Source organism: Ceratotherium simum, chromosome 10 (genome assembly GCF_057802395.1).
Source record: "Ceratotherium simum simum isolate JZ-2026a chromosome 10, ASM5780239v1, whole genome shotgun sequence".
Lineage (NCBI taxonomy): Eukaryota > Metazoa > Chordata > Mammalia > Perissodactyla > Rhinocerotidae > Ceratotherium > Ceratotherium simum.
Window position 1 is genome coordinate 53,032,704 of NC_141909.1, and position 17,534 is coordinate 53,050,237.

Consider the following 17,534-nt stretch of genomic DNA (forward strand, 5'->3'; position numbering starts at 1 on the left):
GTTGGGCTTTCCTAGATCACTCTTTGCCCCAGCTTCACAGATTATCCTTCAGTATAGATAAATTTGCAGCATGTTAAACTCAGGTGTCTATGTTTTATAAAGGAATTTGACATTAGGGACCAAAATCTCAGTGCAATTACAAATTCCTCCCATAAAAAGAACCAAGTGGGAATTCCCTGTGATAAATATTTTCTCAAAGTTCTCATTAAAAACTTAAGAAAAAGGTAAATAAACCAAACTTCATAGAAAAATTGTATTTACAACTCCATTCAAAAGCAGTTTTTAAAAGCAAACAATATAACACTGAAGTTGAAAAATTTATGCTCACCCAAAGTCACCAAGTCTAATAAATTAACAGAATACTGCATCAAAAATAAGGCAATAACCCAAGATATTCCATTAATGATTTCTCCACACCCACAACTAGGTAGCAATCTATCTAGTAGCAAATGACACTTCATTCCGTTTCAGCACATCTGAAATCCTTAAGGACAGAAGTGATAAAATATTATCTTCATTCTTTGTTCGACTCTTAGAACACAAAAGACAATAATTTCTAAAGCACAAAGAGGTAAAGAGGTATAACCTTTCAAAAAGATATTCAGTGTTCCAAATTCAAGAATGCAATATTAATACACAACGGGCATTAGGTGAATATATGCAATAACAGTGATAACAAATTAATTTATTTAGTATTTTTTCCATTCCATATCATCAGGGGGATTGATTTCAACTTTCCTTTTACCTACATCAGACCAATTGGTACTCAAAACTGTACCACCAGACTCCATCTGCAAGAAGAAATAAAAATAGATTAATTCTTAGACCACATAATCAAACAGAATATTTTCTAAAAATGTTCCAAGCATAAAGTCCCAAATACAAGCTATGTTTGGCTCAATATACACACAAGACAATATTCTGATTTAATCTTAGGCTTTCAGTTACCATGTTCTGTAAAATTTGAAAAGGAAAATCTAGAGTAGTTAGGTAGGAGGCATCTTGTTCACATATAGTGCAATATAAAGCACCATGTCTCTCTCTGCTAATCAGCACAGAGATATATATGGAAAAACTACCCTCGAATGAAAATAAAATTGGCTCCCAAAGAAAATAATGATGTAATCCCTTTTGCTGAGGCCAGTAAAAACCAGGCAAAGTAAACTCTGTCTATACTAGTTGGACAGACCTTGAGGAGATGTCTGTCCTCCTCAGAGGAGCCCCTTCTTAATGCTCTCTCTGTGCCAAACATATGCAAGTGTATGCTAGAATTTTTTTAAAATCAAGGTGCACACACACAGGTACACAAAGTCAGCGTCTCAGTAAAGAACTGGTTATCTATTTACCATCTACTGAATATACCACCTACCCACAACCCTAGCATATTCATAAATACATTTAAAAAAGATACTGCATTATCTTAATGCAATCAAAATTGACTAGCTTGGATCACAGCAAAGAACAGTGTGAACTATTAAAATCTAAACATTTTATAATAATCAGCTGTGTTGTTGGCAAACATATAAAGTTACATACCCTAATATAACACTAGAACCTCAACATAACCCCATGCCCCATGCTTTCTGCCAAGCTCCCTTACATGGGCTCCTTTGTATGGGATGCTCTTCTCCATCCCAGTTCTTTTTCTGTCTTTAGTTATCCTCCAAACATGACATCTCACCATTTCTCTATGGTCTTTTTTGACTCTAATCAGGACTCTACCCTTGTAGAATATATCTTCCATATGAGCATAATTACCATTAACGTAACATGTATCACACCGCACTGTTAAAATTTTAAGAGTCTGCTTTCTTATATCTGCTTCCCTTCCTTGGCTCCAACTAAAATAAAGCTAAGAGCTCCTAAAAGGCAAGGAGTATATTTTTACTAATACTTATATCCTAGATCTAAGCACAGTGGCCTGGCACACGGTAGGCTTCAAATAAAATATTGAATAAAATGAGACAAGTCTATATAATAAACTACTAAAAGGACTGAAGGAAGCAGATTTAGTTTATAATCTGATCATATTCACTGATGACATTTATTTTCCACTCTCTCCTTATGGACTGCAGCACAATTTAGCATTTCTTTCTGATTATTTTGTACATGTTGGTCTCTTGTCCCAATTAGACTGGGAGATCACAAACAACAGAGTCTATTTTGTTTCTTTTGTATTACCACAAGGAGAGACTCAAGCCCTTGGTATGTTCCAGGTCAATGTTGCCAAACAGATGGCTTGTTTTATGGGTATATATATGGTTCAATCACAATTAGCAAAGTCTCTGTATGAGAATGGATGCAGATTCTGTAATCTATCTTTGAGATTTCACACACTGCTATTTTGCTCAGCACTCTTAAAAAAAGGTCAGTACTGAGACTGACTTCTTCTGAGGACATGGAGTAGATGTACTTTTTCCTATTATTCCCACTAAGTACTACTAAAAACCCCGGACATCATATTTATAAAACAAACATAAGACGACTCTAAAAAGTAAAGAGAAGAAGACACACCATCTAAGGACCTTGGGACCCAAGGAACATTATCATGGTGGTGAGTTCTCTGCATTTTCTTTTTGCCTCTTACGTCCTAGAGTTGGAGCTGAAGAAGCTGGAAATGCCAAGGGGTGCAAACAAAAAAAGCCTCAACAAAAGCCTGATCTCTCTAGCCAAAACTTGAGGAAAATAGCCTAGGAAGACAGAAAACTTTCAGACAATAATTGCTCTACTCCAGCTAAAAACCACAGAAAAACCCCCACCTAGGCCAGAAAAGGCTGAATGGGGAACCTAGACTTCCACCCATGCTAGGCTATCATGAACCTACCTCCACTGCTACCTGTGATGTCAGTGGAAACCCCATGGGGAGCTGGAACTCTTACCCACTCCAGCAATAACAAAGAGATGCTTTGAGGTGTCTAAGAAGGCAGAGTGAGGGACCTGGATTTCCACCTTCACCTAACAGTAATGAGGCTGTGCCTTCCCTTCCTCTGCCAAAGTGGTTGCCAGAGAAAGCCAACTAAGAAGGAGGGTTTAAATAAGATCTAGAGTCTCATAGCATAACATGAAAATGTCCAGGTTTCAACTGAAAATCACTTGCACTGGCGAAAAAGACCAAAACCCAGGAAGATTTCAGATTATATTTTTATAAAAGAAGACAATCACCAGACGTTAACATAGAGATGACAGAGACGTTAAAATTATCTGACAAAGATTTTAAAGCAGTCACGGTAAAAATGCTTCAACAAATAATTATCAACTTGCTTGAAACAAATTAAAAAATAGAAAACCTCAGCAAAGAAAGAGAAGATATAAAGAAGAAACAAATGGAAAGTTTTAGAATTAAAAAGTACAATTGAAATAAAAAGGTCAGTGGATGGGCTCAAGAGCAGAATAGAGGGAATAGAGAAAACAATGAGTGAACTGGGAAAGAAAACAATATAAATCACCTAATCTGAACAACAAAGAGAAAACAGATAAAATGAAGTGAGTCCCAGGGATGTGTGGGACTATAACAAAATATCTAAACATTTGTGTCATCAGGTTCCAGGAAGGGAGAGGACAAAGAAGGCAGGTCTGAAAAAGTACTCAATGAATTAATGGCTGAAAACAAGAGACATAAACCTATAGATTCTATAGATTCAAGAAATTGAGCAAACCCCAATCTGGATTATTTCCAAAGAAATCCTTGCCATGACAATTTGTCACAGGCAGATGTAAAAGAATGCTTATAGAAGTTCTCTAAATAAGAAAGAAACAACAAAAGATGGAATCTTGAAACATCAGAAAGAAAAAAAGAAAGGTAACACTATGGGTAAATACAATAGAATTTGCTTTTCCTCTTGAGTTTTCTAAATTATGTCTGATGGCTGAGTGAAAATTATAACACTGTATGATGTAGTTCTCAACGTATGTAGAGGAAATATTTAAGAAAATTATAAATGAGGGAGGGTAAAGGGATGTAAAGGGAGGTAAGGTTTCTATACTTCGCTCAAACCGGCAAAAAAAATGACACCAGTAGACTATGATAAGCTATGTATAATATATTTAGTAGAATATCCAGTGCAACCACTAACAATGCTATACAAAAAAGATAAACTAAAAAATACTATAGATAAATCAAAATGAAATTCTAAAAAAATGTTCAAGTACTCACAGGAAAGCAGGAAAAACAAAAAGAGAAACAAAACACAGAATAAAAAATAAAATGGTGGACTTAAAGCCCTAACATATCAATAATTACATTAAATATAAATGATCTAAACACATCAATTAAAAAGCAGAGACTGGCAGAGTAGATTAAAAAACATGATCCAACTATATGCTGTCTACAAGAAATTCACTTTATGATATAGGCAGGTTTAAAGTAAAAAGAATGGAACAAGATACATCATGCAAAAATTAATCAAAAGACAGAAGAATTGGCTATATTAATATCAGAGGAAAGCAAATTACCAGAGCTAGAGAATGGCTTCATATAAGGATAAAAAGGCCAATCCACCATACAGTCATGCATTGTTTAACAATGGGGATGTGTTCAAGAAATGTGTTAGGCAATTTCATTGCTGTGCAATGAAAGAACAAACCTAGATGGTATAGCCTACTACTACAGCTATACTTTTATACAACTGGCAGTACAGTAAGTTTGTTTACCACAGCATCATCACAAACACGTAATGCATTGCACTATAATGTTACAACAGCTATGATGTCACTAGTTGATAGGAATTTTTCAACTCCATTATAATCTTATGGGACCACCAGGGCATACGCAGTCCAATGATGACTGAAACATCATGATGAAGCACATGACTGCAAAGACATAGCAATCCTAAATGCATAGGCACCAAACAAGAGAGCTGCAAAATATGTGAAGCAAGAATTGGCAGAACTTACAGGAGAAATAAATCCATGATTATAGTTGGAGACCCTCTCTCAACAACTGATAGAACAATAAGACAGAAAATCAGCAAGGATATCAAAGAATTCAACAAGAATATCAACCAACAGGATCTAACTGACATTTACAACAACAACAGCAGAACACACATTCTTTTCAATTGGAACATATACTTAAGATAGACCAAATGCTGGGCAAATAAAACAAACATCAACAAATTTAAAAGAATGTAAATTATATGGTACATATTCTCAAATCACAATGGAATAAAATTAGACAGCACTAACAGAAAGACAACAGGATAATCTCTGAACACGGAAACTAAACAACACACTTCTAAACAATCCCTGGGACAAAGACCTCTCAACTGAAATCAAAATATATACTGAACTGAATAAAAACGAAAATATAACATCAAAATTTGTGGGAGACAGCTAAAGCCCTGATGAGGGAAGCCTAAATGCACACAATGGAAAAGAAAAAAAGGGTCAAATCAATAATTTAAGCTCACATCTGAAGAACCTAGGAAAAAAAGAATAGCAAAATAACCTAAAACAAGCAGAAGGAAGAACATAAGAACAGAAACAAATAAAATTTAGAACAAAAAATAGAAAAAAAATTTTTAAGATCAAAGAGCTGATTCTTTCAAAAAAAAAAAATCAATAAAATTGACAAACCTCTAGCAAGACTGACAAAGAAAAAAAAAAGAGAAGACACAAATTACCATTATGGAATGAAATGGAATATCACGACACACTCTGCAGATATCAAAAAGGTAATAAGAGACTACTACCAACAGTGACAACTTAGACAAAATGGACCAATTCCTCAAAAACACAAACTACTCCAAGTCACTCAACATGAAATAGATAATCTGAATAGTCCTATAAGCTACTAGGATAATTAAATTTGTAATTTAAAATCTCCAAAAAAAATGTCCAGATGGTTTCACTGGTTTAAAGAATGTTTAAAGAAAAGTAACACCAATTCTACACAATCTCTTCCCAAAAACAGATGATAGAACACTTCCCAATTCATTTTATGAACTTAGTACCATTCTGATACCAAAACCAGACAAAGACAATACAAAAAATGAACACTATAGACCAACATCCCTCATGAACATAGACACAAAAACTCAAAGTATCTGAAAATAGAATTGAGCAATAGATAATAAAGAACTATACACTATGATCAAGTGGGGTTTATCCCAGGGATGCAAGGCTGATTCAATAACAGAAATCAATCATATTAATCATATAAAATCACCATTTTAACAGGCTAAAGAAGAAAAATCATATAATCAAATTGATCTACACAGAAAAATCATTTGACAAGTCAATAGCCATTCATAATAAAAATCTCAGAAAAATAGGATTAGAGCTGAACTTTCTTGATAGGACATCTACAAAAACACTACAGCTAACATTATACTTAATGGTGAAAGACTGAATGGTTTTCCCTTAAGATGGGGAACAAGGCATGGATGTCCCCTCTCACCACTCTTACTCAACATAGTGCTGGAAGTTCTAGCCAGTGCAATACAGCAAGAAAAGTAGATAAAACACACACATACCAGAAAGGAAGAAATAAAACTGTCCCTATTTGAAGATGATATGATTGTCTACATAGAAAATCACAAGGAGGGGGCCGGCCCCATGGCTTAGTGGTTAAGTGCACGCGCTCCACTGCTGGCGGCCCGGGTTCGGAATCGGGCGCGCACCAACACACCGCTTGTTCCGCCATGCAGAGGCGGCGTCCCACATGCAGCAGCTAGCAGGATGTGCAACTATGACATACAACTATCTACTGGGGCTTTGGGGAGAAAAAGGGAAAAAAGGAGGAGGACTGGCAATAGATGTTAGCTCAGGGCTGGTCCTCCTCAGCAAAAAGAGGAGGATTGGCGACGTTAGCTCAGGGTTGATCTTGCTCAAAAAAAAAAAAGGAAAATCACAAGGAATCTACCAAAAAATTTCCTAGAACTAATGAGTGAGTTCAGCAAGGTCACAGAATGTAAGATAAACGTAAAAAAAACCAACTGTATTTCTAGATACTAGCAACAACACATGGACACCAAAATTAAATATACAATACCATTTACAATCACTCAAAAAAATAATTAACTAAATACTGTATGGGATTTATATGTTGAAAACTGTGTAACACTGATGGAAGAAGCAAAGATCTAAATAAATGGACTGAAAGATTCAATAGTAAAGATGTCACTCTCTCCAAATTGATACACAGTTCAATACAATTCCTAACAGGATTTTTTTGTAAACATAGACAAAATATTCTAAAATTTATATGGAAAGGCAAAGGAACTAGAATATCTAAAACAATTTTGAAAATGAAGAATAAAGTAGGAGGAATGAATATGCCCAATTTCAAGACTAATACAGTAATCAAGACTGTGGTATTAAAAGAGGGAAAGATATGTAGCTCAATGGAACAGGAAACCCAGAAACAGACTCACAAAAATATGCTTCAACTGATTTTTGAGAAAAGGTAAAAAGCAATTCAGTGGAGGAAAGACAGCCTTTTCAACAAACGGTGCTGGAACAACTGAACATACATAGGTCAAAAAAAAAAAAAAGGAACCTCAATCTACATCTCACACTTTACATAAAAGTTAACTCAAAATGGATTATAAACTTAAATGTAGTAAGTAAAACTATAAAACTTTTATTAAAAGAAAAAACAGGGCCGGCTCCGTGGCTTAGCAGTTAAGTGCGCGCGCTCTGATGCTGGCGGCCCGGGTTCGGATCCCGGGCAAGCCCCAAGGCGCCACTTCTCCGTCCAACGCGAGGCCGAGTCCCACGTGCAGCAACTAGAAGGATGTGAACCTATGACATACAACTATCTACTGGGGCTTTGGGGGGAAAAAATGAATAAATAAAATCTTTAAAAGAAAAAACATAGGAGAAAATCTTTGAGATCTAGGACTAGGCAAAGAATTCTTAGACTTGACACCAAAAGCATGATCCATAACAGGAAAAATTGACTAACTGGACTTCACTGAAATTAAATACTTTGGCTCTGCAAAAGATTAAGAAAATGAAAAGACAAGCTACAGACTGGGAGAAAATATTTGCAAACTACACATCTGACAAAGACTTGTCAGATTAGTGGTTGCCAAGGGTTAAGGGGGGGTAGGAGTTGGAGGGAAGTGGGTATGGCTATAAAATGACAACAATGAGGGAATCCTGGGGCAATGGAAATGTTCTGTATCTTAACAGTCAATATCGTGGTTGTGATGTTGTACTAAAGTTTTGCAAGATGTTTCCACTGGGGGAAACTGTAAAAAATACAAAGGATCTCTCTGTATTATTTCTTACAACTGCGTATGAATCTATTATTATCTCAAAATAAAAAATTCAATTAAAAAAAAATTTTTAAGTCAATAGTGAAATGTACAATCATAACCAGTTGCTACATGGTAACTTACGTAGAATATCTGAGCCTAAAACATATTTACTAACTAAATAGTAAGTTTAACTATTAAATTTTAATTTTAAAACTGTCTACTATAAATATAAATGCCTTCAAAGAAGAGAGTGACATTACCAGAGCTACTGGTAAAAATCAAATGATTACATCTTGAAGCAAAATAATCTACATACTTCTACAGTGATGACTTGTCATTAAAATCGCAGAACTTGAGGCCTAATTCAGGTGGTATTTATGCTGCCCTGGCAAAAAGCTTGAATTTTCTTAATAGACAAAATTATTAACAAACCAATGAATAATTAATATGCACCTTCTACTTGCCAAACAAACACTGCTCTGGAAGTTTCCCTTCTATATTCTTCATCTCTGACATTGAGACTATACATGGTTCTAGAAGGTAAACAATGGAAGCTCATTCAGCTATTGGGATAAAACCAACTAGAATAACTCCATAACCTTGGTATTTCTTAAGCCTTCCAAGATCTAATTCACTGATAAAAAATATTTCTTTGGAATAAACCTCTTGTTTCTCATCTTCTCCACAAGTTTCCAACTTCCTCAATAATTACTCTAAGTTTAGAGCAGGAAGAAATGTCCAGACAAAGCCTACTCAAAAAGGTCTCCCAACTATAGTACATGCAATCTGGTCTCAAATTACCTACTTATCATTCTTTTAAAATTTCTGAAATTTACTACCACAATATTATTTTTTTAAAGCTTATATTCTTACAAATGATTTGTTCATGGCACGTTTCACTTCATCAGAACCATCTGAATAGATCTGCTGAAATAATTTGTTTAAAGCTGCATCTCCCTCCAACTTCTCATTCTTTTCTTCTTCTTTGATCTCGCCGACCAATTTATCCCAATTTCTTGTATAATGAGATGATGATGGATATAGGTTCTTTACATCTATGGATTGAAGAAGACAGAAGTGATTTATCAATATGTGTTGATTATGTCAAGAATATGTAAACTTTGTGACCATGCTGTATAGAATATCTTAGCAAATAGTTTAGGTTAATGAAATTCATCTTTGTAATGTGTCTTTCTGACATAGACATCAATAATTAGATTTACACTTCTAAAAACTGAATCAGCATAACGTAAAAACCAGAGAATTTCTTATGAGCAAAATAACTCACTAAGGGTAAATTTTTGTAAAAATTATGCAAAATTAGATTAAAAACAGATTCTTCATGTTAATAACAGGGGAAATGGTGAAAAGTATACAAGAACTTTTATATTTACAGAAATGTTGCAAAGATAGTAAAAACAATTCTAAAAATAGTTTTTTTTTGAGGAAGATTGGCCCTGCACTAACATCTGTTGCCAATCTTCCTCATTTTCCTTTTTTTCTCCCCAAAACCCCAGTACTCATTGTACATCATAGCTGTAGAGCTGTAGCTCTTCCATACAGGATGCCACCTCAACATGGCTTGATGAGCAGTGAGTAGGTCCACACTCAGGACCCGAACTGGCGAACCCCAGGCTGCCGAAGCAGAATGTGTGAACTTAACTGCTACACCACCGGGCCAGCCCCCTAAAAATAGTATTTTTTTTAAAAAGACATTTCCTTAAGAAATTTCTCTTGTACATAACATTTTAATAAATGTTAAAAATGTGGCTTTTTCTGAAATACTTACATATCTTTCAGAGTAGAAATAAACTGAAAATATAAATAATTATCCATGCCATTTGACAATGAGTTAAGACTCCAACTTCTCCCCACATTAAAAATATTAGATTACTTCAATAGGAGATAATAATAAGGAATTCCTGAATGTTGAAAAACACAACATGTGATGATCTAGAGTTCAATGCCCACATCATGCACACATAGGAAAGAATAGTACTTGTAGGGCATATTTAGGTAAACAGAGGCTGCTTACAGCCACAGAGGCTACAGGTCCAGGGGCTCAGGGCACTGCGAAGAGTGCCTCAAGACCAAGGGAATCAAGATCTTGCCACACAAATAATTAAAAAGTAACTAACCTAGCTAGTAGCTATACGAGCAGTTCTGTTCACTGTCCAATGGAAATACAATGCAAGCCACAAATGTGAGCCACATATATAATTTAAAAATTTCTAGTACCCATATTACTAAAAAGAATCAAGTGAAATGCATTTTAATAATATATTTCATTTAACCTAATATATCCCAAAATAGTATCATTTCAACATGAAATCAATATAAAAATACAAACATAATTGGTCCTTTTTTTATTCTAAGTCTTCAAAATCTGGTATGTATATATTCTACACTTAGAGCACATCTCAATCCAGACTACTCATACTTCAAGTGCTCAACAGGTACATGTGGCTACTGGCTACTATACTGGACAGTGTAGATAGAGAGTTTAAAGAAAAACAAAAGCCTGATTTCAAGTTTCCCTTATCGATTTATTAGGAAACACAAATCCTAACCTAAATGTCCCTTTTCCACTACTGCCTCTCTATACCCTTTTCCTCAAAATAGTTGAGAAACTACTAATTGTTCATTCTGTTTTTCCATCTCCTCTCTTCACCTACAAATCAATCTTCTCCCTGTCTATCCCCCACAAAACAAAACACCACCACCCCACACAATTTTTTTCAGGGCAAGCATACTGTTTTTCAAATCCTACCTACCTTTCCTCTACCAGTAATCCCCTATTTCTGCACATTTTCACTAGTAGCCAAAGAAAACCAAAAAATGCAAATTAAGAGCCTCGGAAACACGGTTTAATTAATCCTAACGCTGATTCCCCACAAGGATGAGAACACAGGTTCTAATCTCCATTTTAGAGATAAGAAAGCTGGCCCAGACAGGTTAAGCAACTTGCCCTTATCTGCAGTATCCAGCTTGCAGTACACAGAGTCTGACAAGCATATTAATTCCTAACAAAAATATAACAAGACAGGAGGAATAGTATCTTGAATATCCAAGGCATTGAGTTTAGAAAAACTTTAACACTAAAAAAAACTTTATATTTCATCTCAGAAAAATTTTAATACCTGTACATAGATGAACTACTGAGAGAGGGTAACCCAACTTCCTTGCTCATTCACTATAATATTAAATAACTACCAAGATACTCATGATACTCACATCGGCAGAGGCTTTCCATTATTAGAAAATGTAGCAATAAGCAGTATCACTATATGGGGTTAACAGAAGAACTAGACCCAGACTCTGAAAGCCTGCGTTTAGTACTAGACAATGAAAAATGCTAGGTGATCTTATTAAGAAGTTGCTTAACCTCTCTGAGCCTGTAAAACAGGAGAACCAATACTGGGCTGCCTACTATATATAGCTCTTAGAATTAAATGAGATACTATATTCGTTTCTTAAAAAAAAAAATGCTTTGAGCTATATATAAACCTCAGCCCAAAAATCTCTGGGAGTCAGCCCCAAGAGAAGCACATAGCATCTTTACTATAGCTTTCAAATAAAATGAAGCAGAAGCTTAATTAAATAGCTTAAATACCAACTTGAAACATTTCAATCCTTAAATTATCTGTTGGTGTCAATTTCCTGGTTTTGCTAATTATGCTATAGGCTAGCTGCAATGTTATTTTGCAGAGAAGCTGGATGAAGGGAACATGAGAACTCTCCATTATTTCCGCAACTTCTATGAGAACCTAAAATTATTTTAGAATAAAAATAAACTAATAAAAATAAACGATCTGCCGGCTAATTTGCTGTCTTCTAAAAGGTGCCACAGGGAAATGTGTTTTCTTAGAAAGCAGTGAAAAATCTAAAGTAGCTGAAACACAATGTTACCCCATTTCAGTCATCAAATCAGGGCATTAACTCTAATCAAAAAGAAATTTCTCTCTATTCATTAATGAGGCCATTGCTGTAAAATAGTCTTAGCTGTAGTTCTAGGAGTGTGTTGCAGATTAATTCGTCTGTTAGAAAAATACCTATCTGACTATTGCATATGCTTAAAATTTACCCAACATAAAGTAGTCTGTTCCTTAAAGGGTTAAATTAGCAATACAGTCATGCACTGCATAACTACTTTTCGGTCAAAGACCGCATATATGAAGGTGGTCCCAAAGGTGTGTAGTAGGCTATATCACCCAGGTTTGTGTAAGTACACATTATGATGTTCGCACAACAATGAAATCGCCTAATGACACATTGTATCCTCGTCATTAAGTGAAGCACAGCTGTATAGTGAAATGGCCTAGATACTTTACTCTGTGAAGCCCTGAAATTTCAGGAAATTGAGTTGACAATGTAAGAAGAAATAGAAAGGAATAAATAAGAGAGGACAGGGAAGAGGAGGAAATATATCAGCAGAGTAAACTACTAATTCACTTAAAACCCAAAAAGAAACAATAGGAAAGGCCAACACAAAAAAACAAACAACCCCTAACTGATGTCATAAACTGACATGGTAAACAAATCCCAACTCCCTTTGGGCTTTTGCTGCCATTAATTAGTTTCTCAGAGTTTAAGAAGTTAGAACCTTCATAAGAAAGGCTACTTTGTGTTCATTACAGAGCAATCTTATTATACTCAATATATCTTATCTTGGGAACATAATCAAAGTATAAAGAATGCTCATTACTATTTAATTTCAACTATATAACACAACATGAATTGAAAGCTCATCAAGGCCAGAAAACAAACCTGCTGTGAACTGTTTTGGCTTAGGCACATCTCCTTGCCCCTCTAGCTTTTCCCATCTCACAGCCTCCGGCTTTTTCATTTTAATTTCAATCTGGAGAAAACACCAAATAAAATTTATTATTCAATGTAAAATACACAAAACAGTGAAAAAACACAATTTTCTTAAGTCATTAAAGTTTTATAAGAATAGTGTCCTTGAGAAAGTTTCCTTAAATTATACAAGGTTAAATTTGAAGAACTCGGAAACATTTATTTTGTTTCTGCTTAAAAGCCACCCTTCAAAAACAACATATACACTATAAGCTACAATTAAGAAGAGTCTTGAAATCCACGCTTTTTTTTCCTCTAAAGCAGTGTTCTCAACCAGAGTTGATTCCACCCCCTCCCACCCCACCCCGGGGACATTCGGCAATGTGGAGACATTGTTGGTGTCACAACTGGGCTCCATGGAGGTGAGGGGTGCTACTGACATCTAGTGAGGAGAGGCTAGGGGTGCTACTGAACATCCTACAACATCCAGGGCAACCTCTCCTCAACAAAGAATTATCCAGCTCAAAATGTCACCGGGGCTCACCACTGCGAAGCCTGTTCTAAAGGAATTACTATATTTGCATGTACATTATTAACCCATTTTAGAGTGGAGAAATTCATTCCACTGTATAAAAATAATCCAAGTAATGCTAACATTTTTATAATTATTCATTCAATAATTATTAAACACTATGAGCAAGGTATAATCTTCAGGGATGTGGGGGATCTTTAAAATATGAAAGACATGTCCTTGACCATTTGGAAATATGTGAGATACTTGAAGAAAGTTACTCAAGAGGTAAATAAATGTTCTAAAAGCTCAGGAGAAATCATACCCGGCTGTGAACAGGCAAGATTCAGGGCACCTTGAAAAGCTGTGAGGGGCAGGAGCATTTGCAATGGTGGAAGGGGTAGGTCTCCAGAGGCAAAGAGAATAGCCTAAAACTGGAGCCCTGAGGTGTGAAAGGACACAGTGCATCAGGGCATACAGGGAAGACTAATTTGCCAAAAGTCCAGGATTTATGTTAGAGCAGTGAAAAATACACATGGAAAAAGAGGTGTAAGCAGACTATGAAGAGCTTCTGAATGCTAAAACGAAGGTCACTTATTAAAATGAAATGTTAATAGCATCCTAGAAACATCTTTTATTCTCTAATCAAGGCTGGTCCCCTAGAGTCTACTCTTAACCCTAACATAAACTCACATAGCACTTATATCTACGTTTTGTTTTCCTTATTCAAATAACGCTCTCACTCCCATTTTTAGCCTAGCAAAAATCAGCATTTATAGTGCTGGTAAACACTAATAATTATTATGCAAACGGTTTAAGAGTCAAATTAGAATTTTATATTCTAATGTTTTTTCTAAGAAAAGAATTACTTTCATAAATAGAAAAAAAATATTTAACAAAAAGAAAAGCCTATTCACATCTTGGTTCTTTGACTCCTTTAGATCAGAGGAATCAATTAAATTAGCAATTACTGGTAATCTCTCTACCGGCCATTTATCAAGAGAATCCTTAAAATTTGCATTTTAAAATATCTTAACAAAACACTAACAGAGAAATCCACCAAATATTTTTAATCAGACATGAAGTGATGGTATGGAAGAGGTGTGGTCTCTTGAGTATTTGTATTTTCTTTAGGAGCACAGAAATGTAATAAAAAAAATGTTTTCATAATGAAAGAAAAACCTGAAACAAAAGTCACTGGGAAACGGGCAAAAAGATTAGTATTTTTAATGTAATTTACATGTTTAAAGTCTACATAAATAAAAACAAATTTTTTATAAGAATCTCTAGAATTCCCTAATATGAACTATGATTAATTTTTATAAAGTACAATACCACCAATATTTTCTCACACACAGTATTAAGTGAGAGTACTCTAGTTATTTTAAGTTGTCACTGCTGGGATATTTATCAAAAAGGTAGATAAATCCAATAGCTGGCAACGACACAGCAAGAGTTACTGAAAAGGGCCATTAATATTATCCTAAAATTTAAAATTGCATCTTGATGGGCCGGCTCCGTGGCTTGGCGGTTGAGTGCGCGCGCTCTGGTGCTGGCGGCCTGGGTTCGGATCCCGGGCACCCCCCAGGGCACCACTTTTCTGTCCAGCCCGGGGCCGAGTCCCACGTGCAGCAACTGGAAGGATGTGAACCTATGGCATACAGCTGCCTGCTGGGGCTTTGGGGGGAAAAAAATGAATAAATAAAATCTTTAAAATTGCATCTTGCTCCTTTAATTTTCAGCTCACCTGGAAATGAATACCTGGCAAGCAGCGTGTACATCACACTACCCTTAACTAACCTCAGCCACAAGGCACCCTTATAGCTGCACCACATGTTTCCGTGCTAAGTACTGTCTATAAAAAGTTCCTTGTTTCACCCGAAGAGCAGCACTTGCATCTACTGAAAGCTACTATAACCCGAGTAATTGTGCAGTATGAACAAAGAGGCCTTTATAAAGCCAAAGTCAAAGCTCTTAGCAACAACCTGTTTCAACTGAGACACACTGACCTGAACTTGAAATTATACTTAATCCATTCATTAAAATAGCTGCACATAACAAACCACCTAAAGCAGCTTTTTTAAAAAAGGTAAAGGGGGAAGAGGGGACTAATTTTCTATGAATTCTTTTTTACACCTACTTCACTTTCAATGCATGTATATGCTTTTAAAAATGAAGTTTTAAGTCCTGATGATTCTGGTAGAGACTTCTCAAATCACCACGAGACCAATTTCAGATATTTTTATTGTGACCATTTATAAGTCATTAAATTAACTTAAAACTTTGGTAGTTTGCTTCAGTGTTGCTCTCATACACACAGGAAAGGTTTTCAATGCACCATAATCCCAAAGCAGTATTCACAGGTTCACTAGTAAGAATGCCTACTGTGCTGGATTTTCAGTTTTCAATATTATGTGTACTACCTACCACCCACCTCTTTGCACAGCAGAGAGTTTAATTTTTCCCCCTGAAAGGATCTTCAGACTTAAAGAGTAGCCATTACTCCTAAGGGATCATGGCATCCAGACACCACCTTCTTAAGAAGTGGTAAACTCCCATTTACTGCTACAGATAGATGGTGAAGGGATCTTTCCCAGAGACTAAAGAGCTGTGCAGTTTACTGGTAAACTTTTTTTTTGGCAAACTTTTGAAAGGCTGTTGTCATTAAATAAGTGTTCCTCGGATCTTTAGAATGCATCTTTCCCAATGTTCTCTTACTCAGCTCTTTGCAGGTTTAATTGCTATATCAAATCCCTTTGTTCAATAATATAGTTCAGTATTCCTGAGGCCAGACTGCACATCTACCTTATTTTTACACTCAAATCACTTTAAAATCATTTTTAAAAATGCAGAAGATGGTAATGACTGAAGAAAAACTGCAAAATCCTGCCAAAGTTTTAATAGCTCAATTCAAATATTTACTGAGTGCCTACTCTGAGCCAGCACTCCACTGGTACATAGGTCACCGCCTCTACCTTTTTTGAAGAAATCAGTTAGAAATGACTCTCCCATAAACAAAAAATTCCAGTATATATCATCTGTACTGAGAGACCTAAGTTTTGGGAAATATCTGGTTATCTGGAAGGAAGTATGCCAAAATGTCATTCAGTAGTGAGACTGAATGATTACTTTCTCAGCTCCTTTACATTTTTCCAAATTTTCCATGATATGCATTCATTGCTTTTATAATCTGAATAAAAATCTAATCAGGATAAAATAATAATAATAATAATAGCAGTAACATTAAACTCGAGAACTTATTACACACCCCGTGTACTAAGTGCTTCACATATATTATCTCACTTAATACAACTCTCTAAAGGAGATTACCATCCATATTTTAGAGATGAAGGAGCCAAGAGATAGAATAACTTGCTGGAAGTGTCTTTTACTACTAGAAGTTTTACTTATTTTATATCCTCAGAAATAAGCAGAGGTTGAGAACAAGACAAAAATAATCAGTTGTGTAACTTTAGAAAGAGAAGAATCACAAATAGGTGCCAGTTGTTGGATATATGACCACAAGCAAGTAACTAATCTCACTGAGCCTCAGTTTCTCCTTGTAAAATGGGATTAATAGGGCCAACCTCATTCAGGGTTCTTAGGATTATGTGAGACCATGTATGAAAAGAATACAGCACTGTGTCTGGCAAATAACAATTGAATGTTATCAATATCTTCATCATCATTATAATTAGCTAAAAAATCTGGGCAAATTATTTAACATCTCTGGGTTCAGTTTCCATACCTGTAAATAGGTGATAAAAATACCTACATCATGCAGTAATTTTGAAGATTACATGGGATAATACATAGCAGTCAAAAAAGTTACCTACTATAATTCTCCACAAGTAAAACAATATAGGACTGTCTAAATAAGCTACAGTAAATGCATACAATGAAATACTTTGCTGTAGAATATTTAAGGCCATGAAAAACATTCATAATGTATGGCTAAGTTTAAAAAAACAGCTACAGATAGTATGTACAGTAAAATGTTTTTCTTTTGAAAATATATGAAT

General features: G+C 35.3%; 1 protein-coding gene across 1 annotated transcript in view; it reads right to left on the reverse strand.

Annotated features, from left to right (window-relative positions):
* Window positions 1-659: 659 nt before the first annotated feature.
* SUGT1 (SGT1 assembly cochaperone of MIS12 kinetochore complex) overlaps window positions 660-17,534 on the reverse strand; it is a 39,442-nt gene continuing 22,567 nt past the window's right edge. Inside the window, exons 11-13 of the mRNA XM_014789944.2 lie at window positions 12,972-13,062; window positions 9,078-9,259; window positions 660-791 (exon numbers count right to left, since the gene is read on the reverse strand). Of these exons, the coding sequence (XP_014645430.1) occupies window positions 690-791; window positions 9,078-9,259; window positions 12,972-13,062 (375 nt within the window). The 3' untranslated portion in view covers window positions 660-689. The remainder of the gene's footprint in view (window positions 792-9,077; window positions 9,260-12,971; window positions 13,063-17,534) is intronic.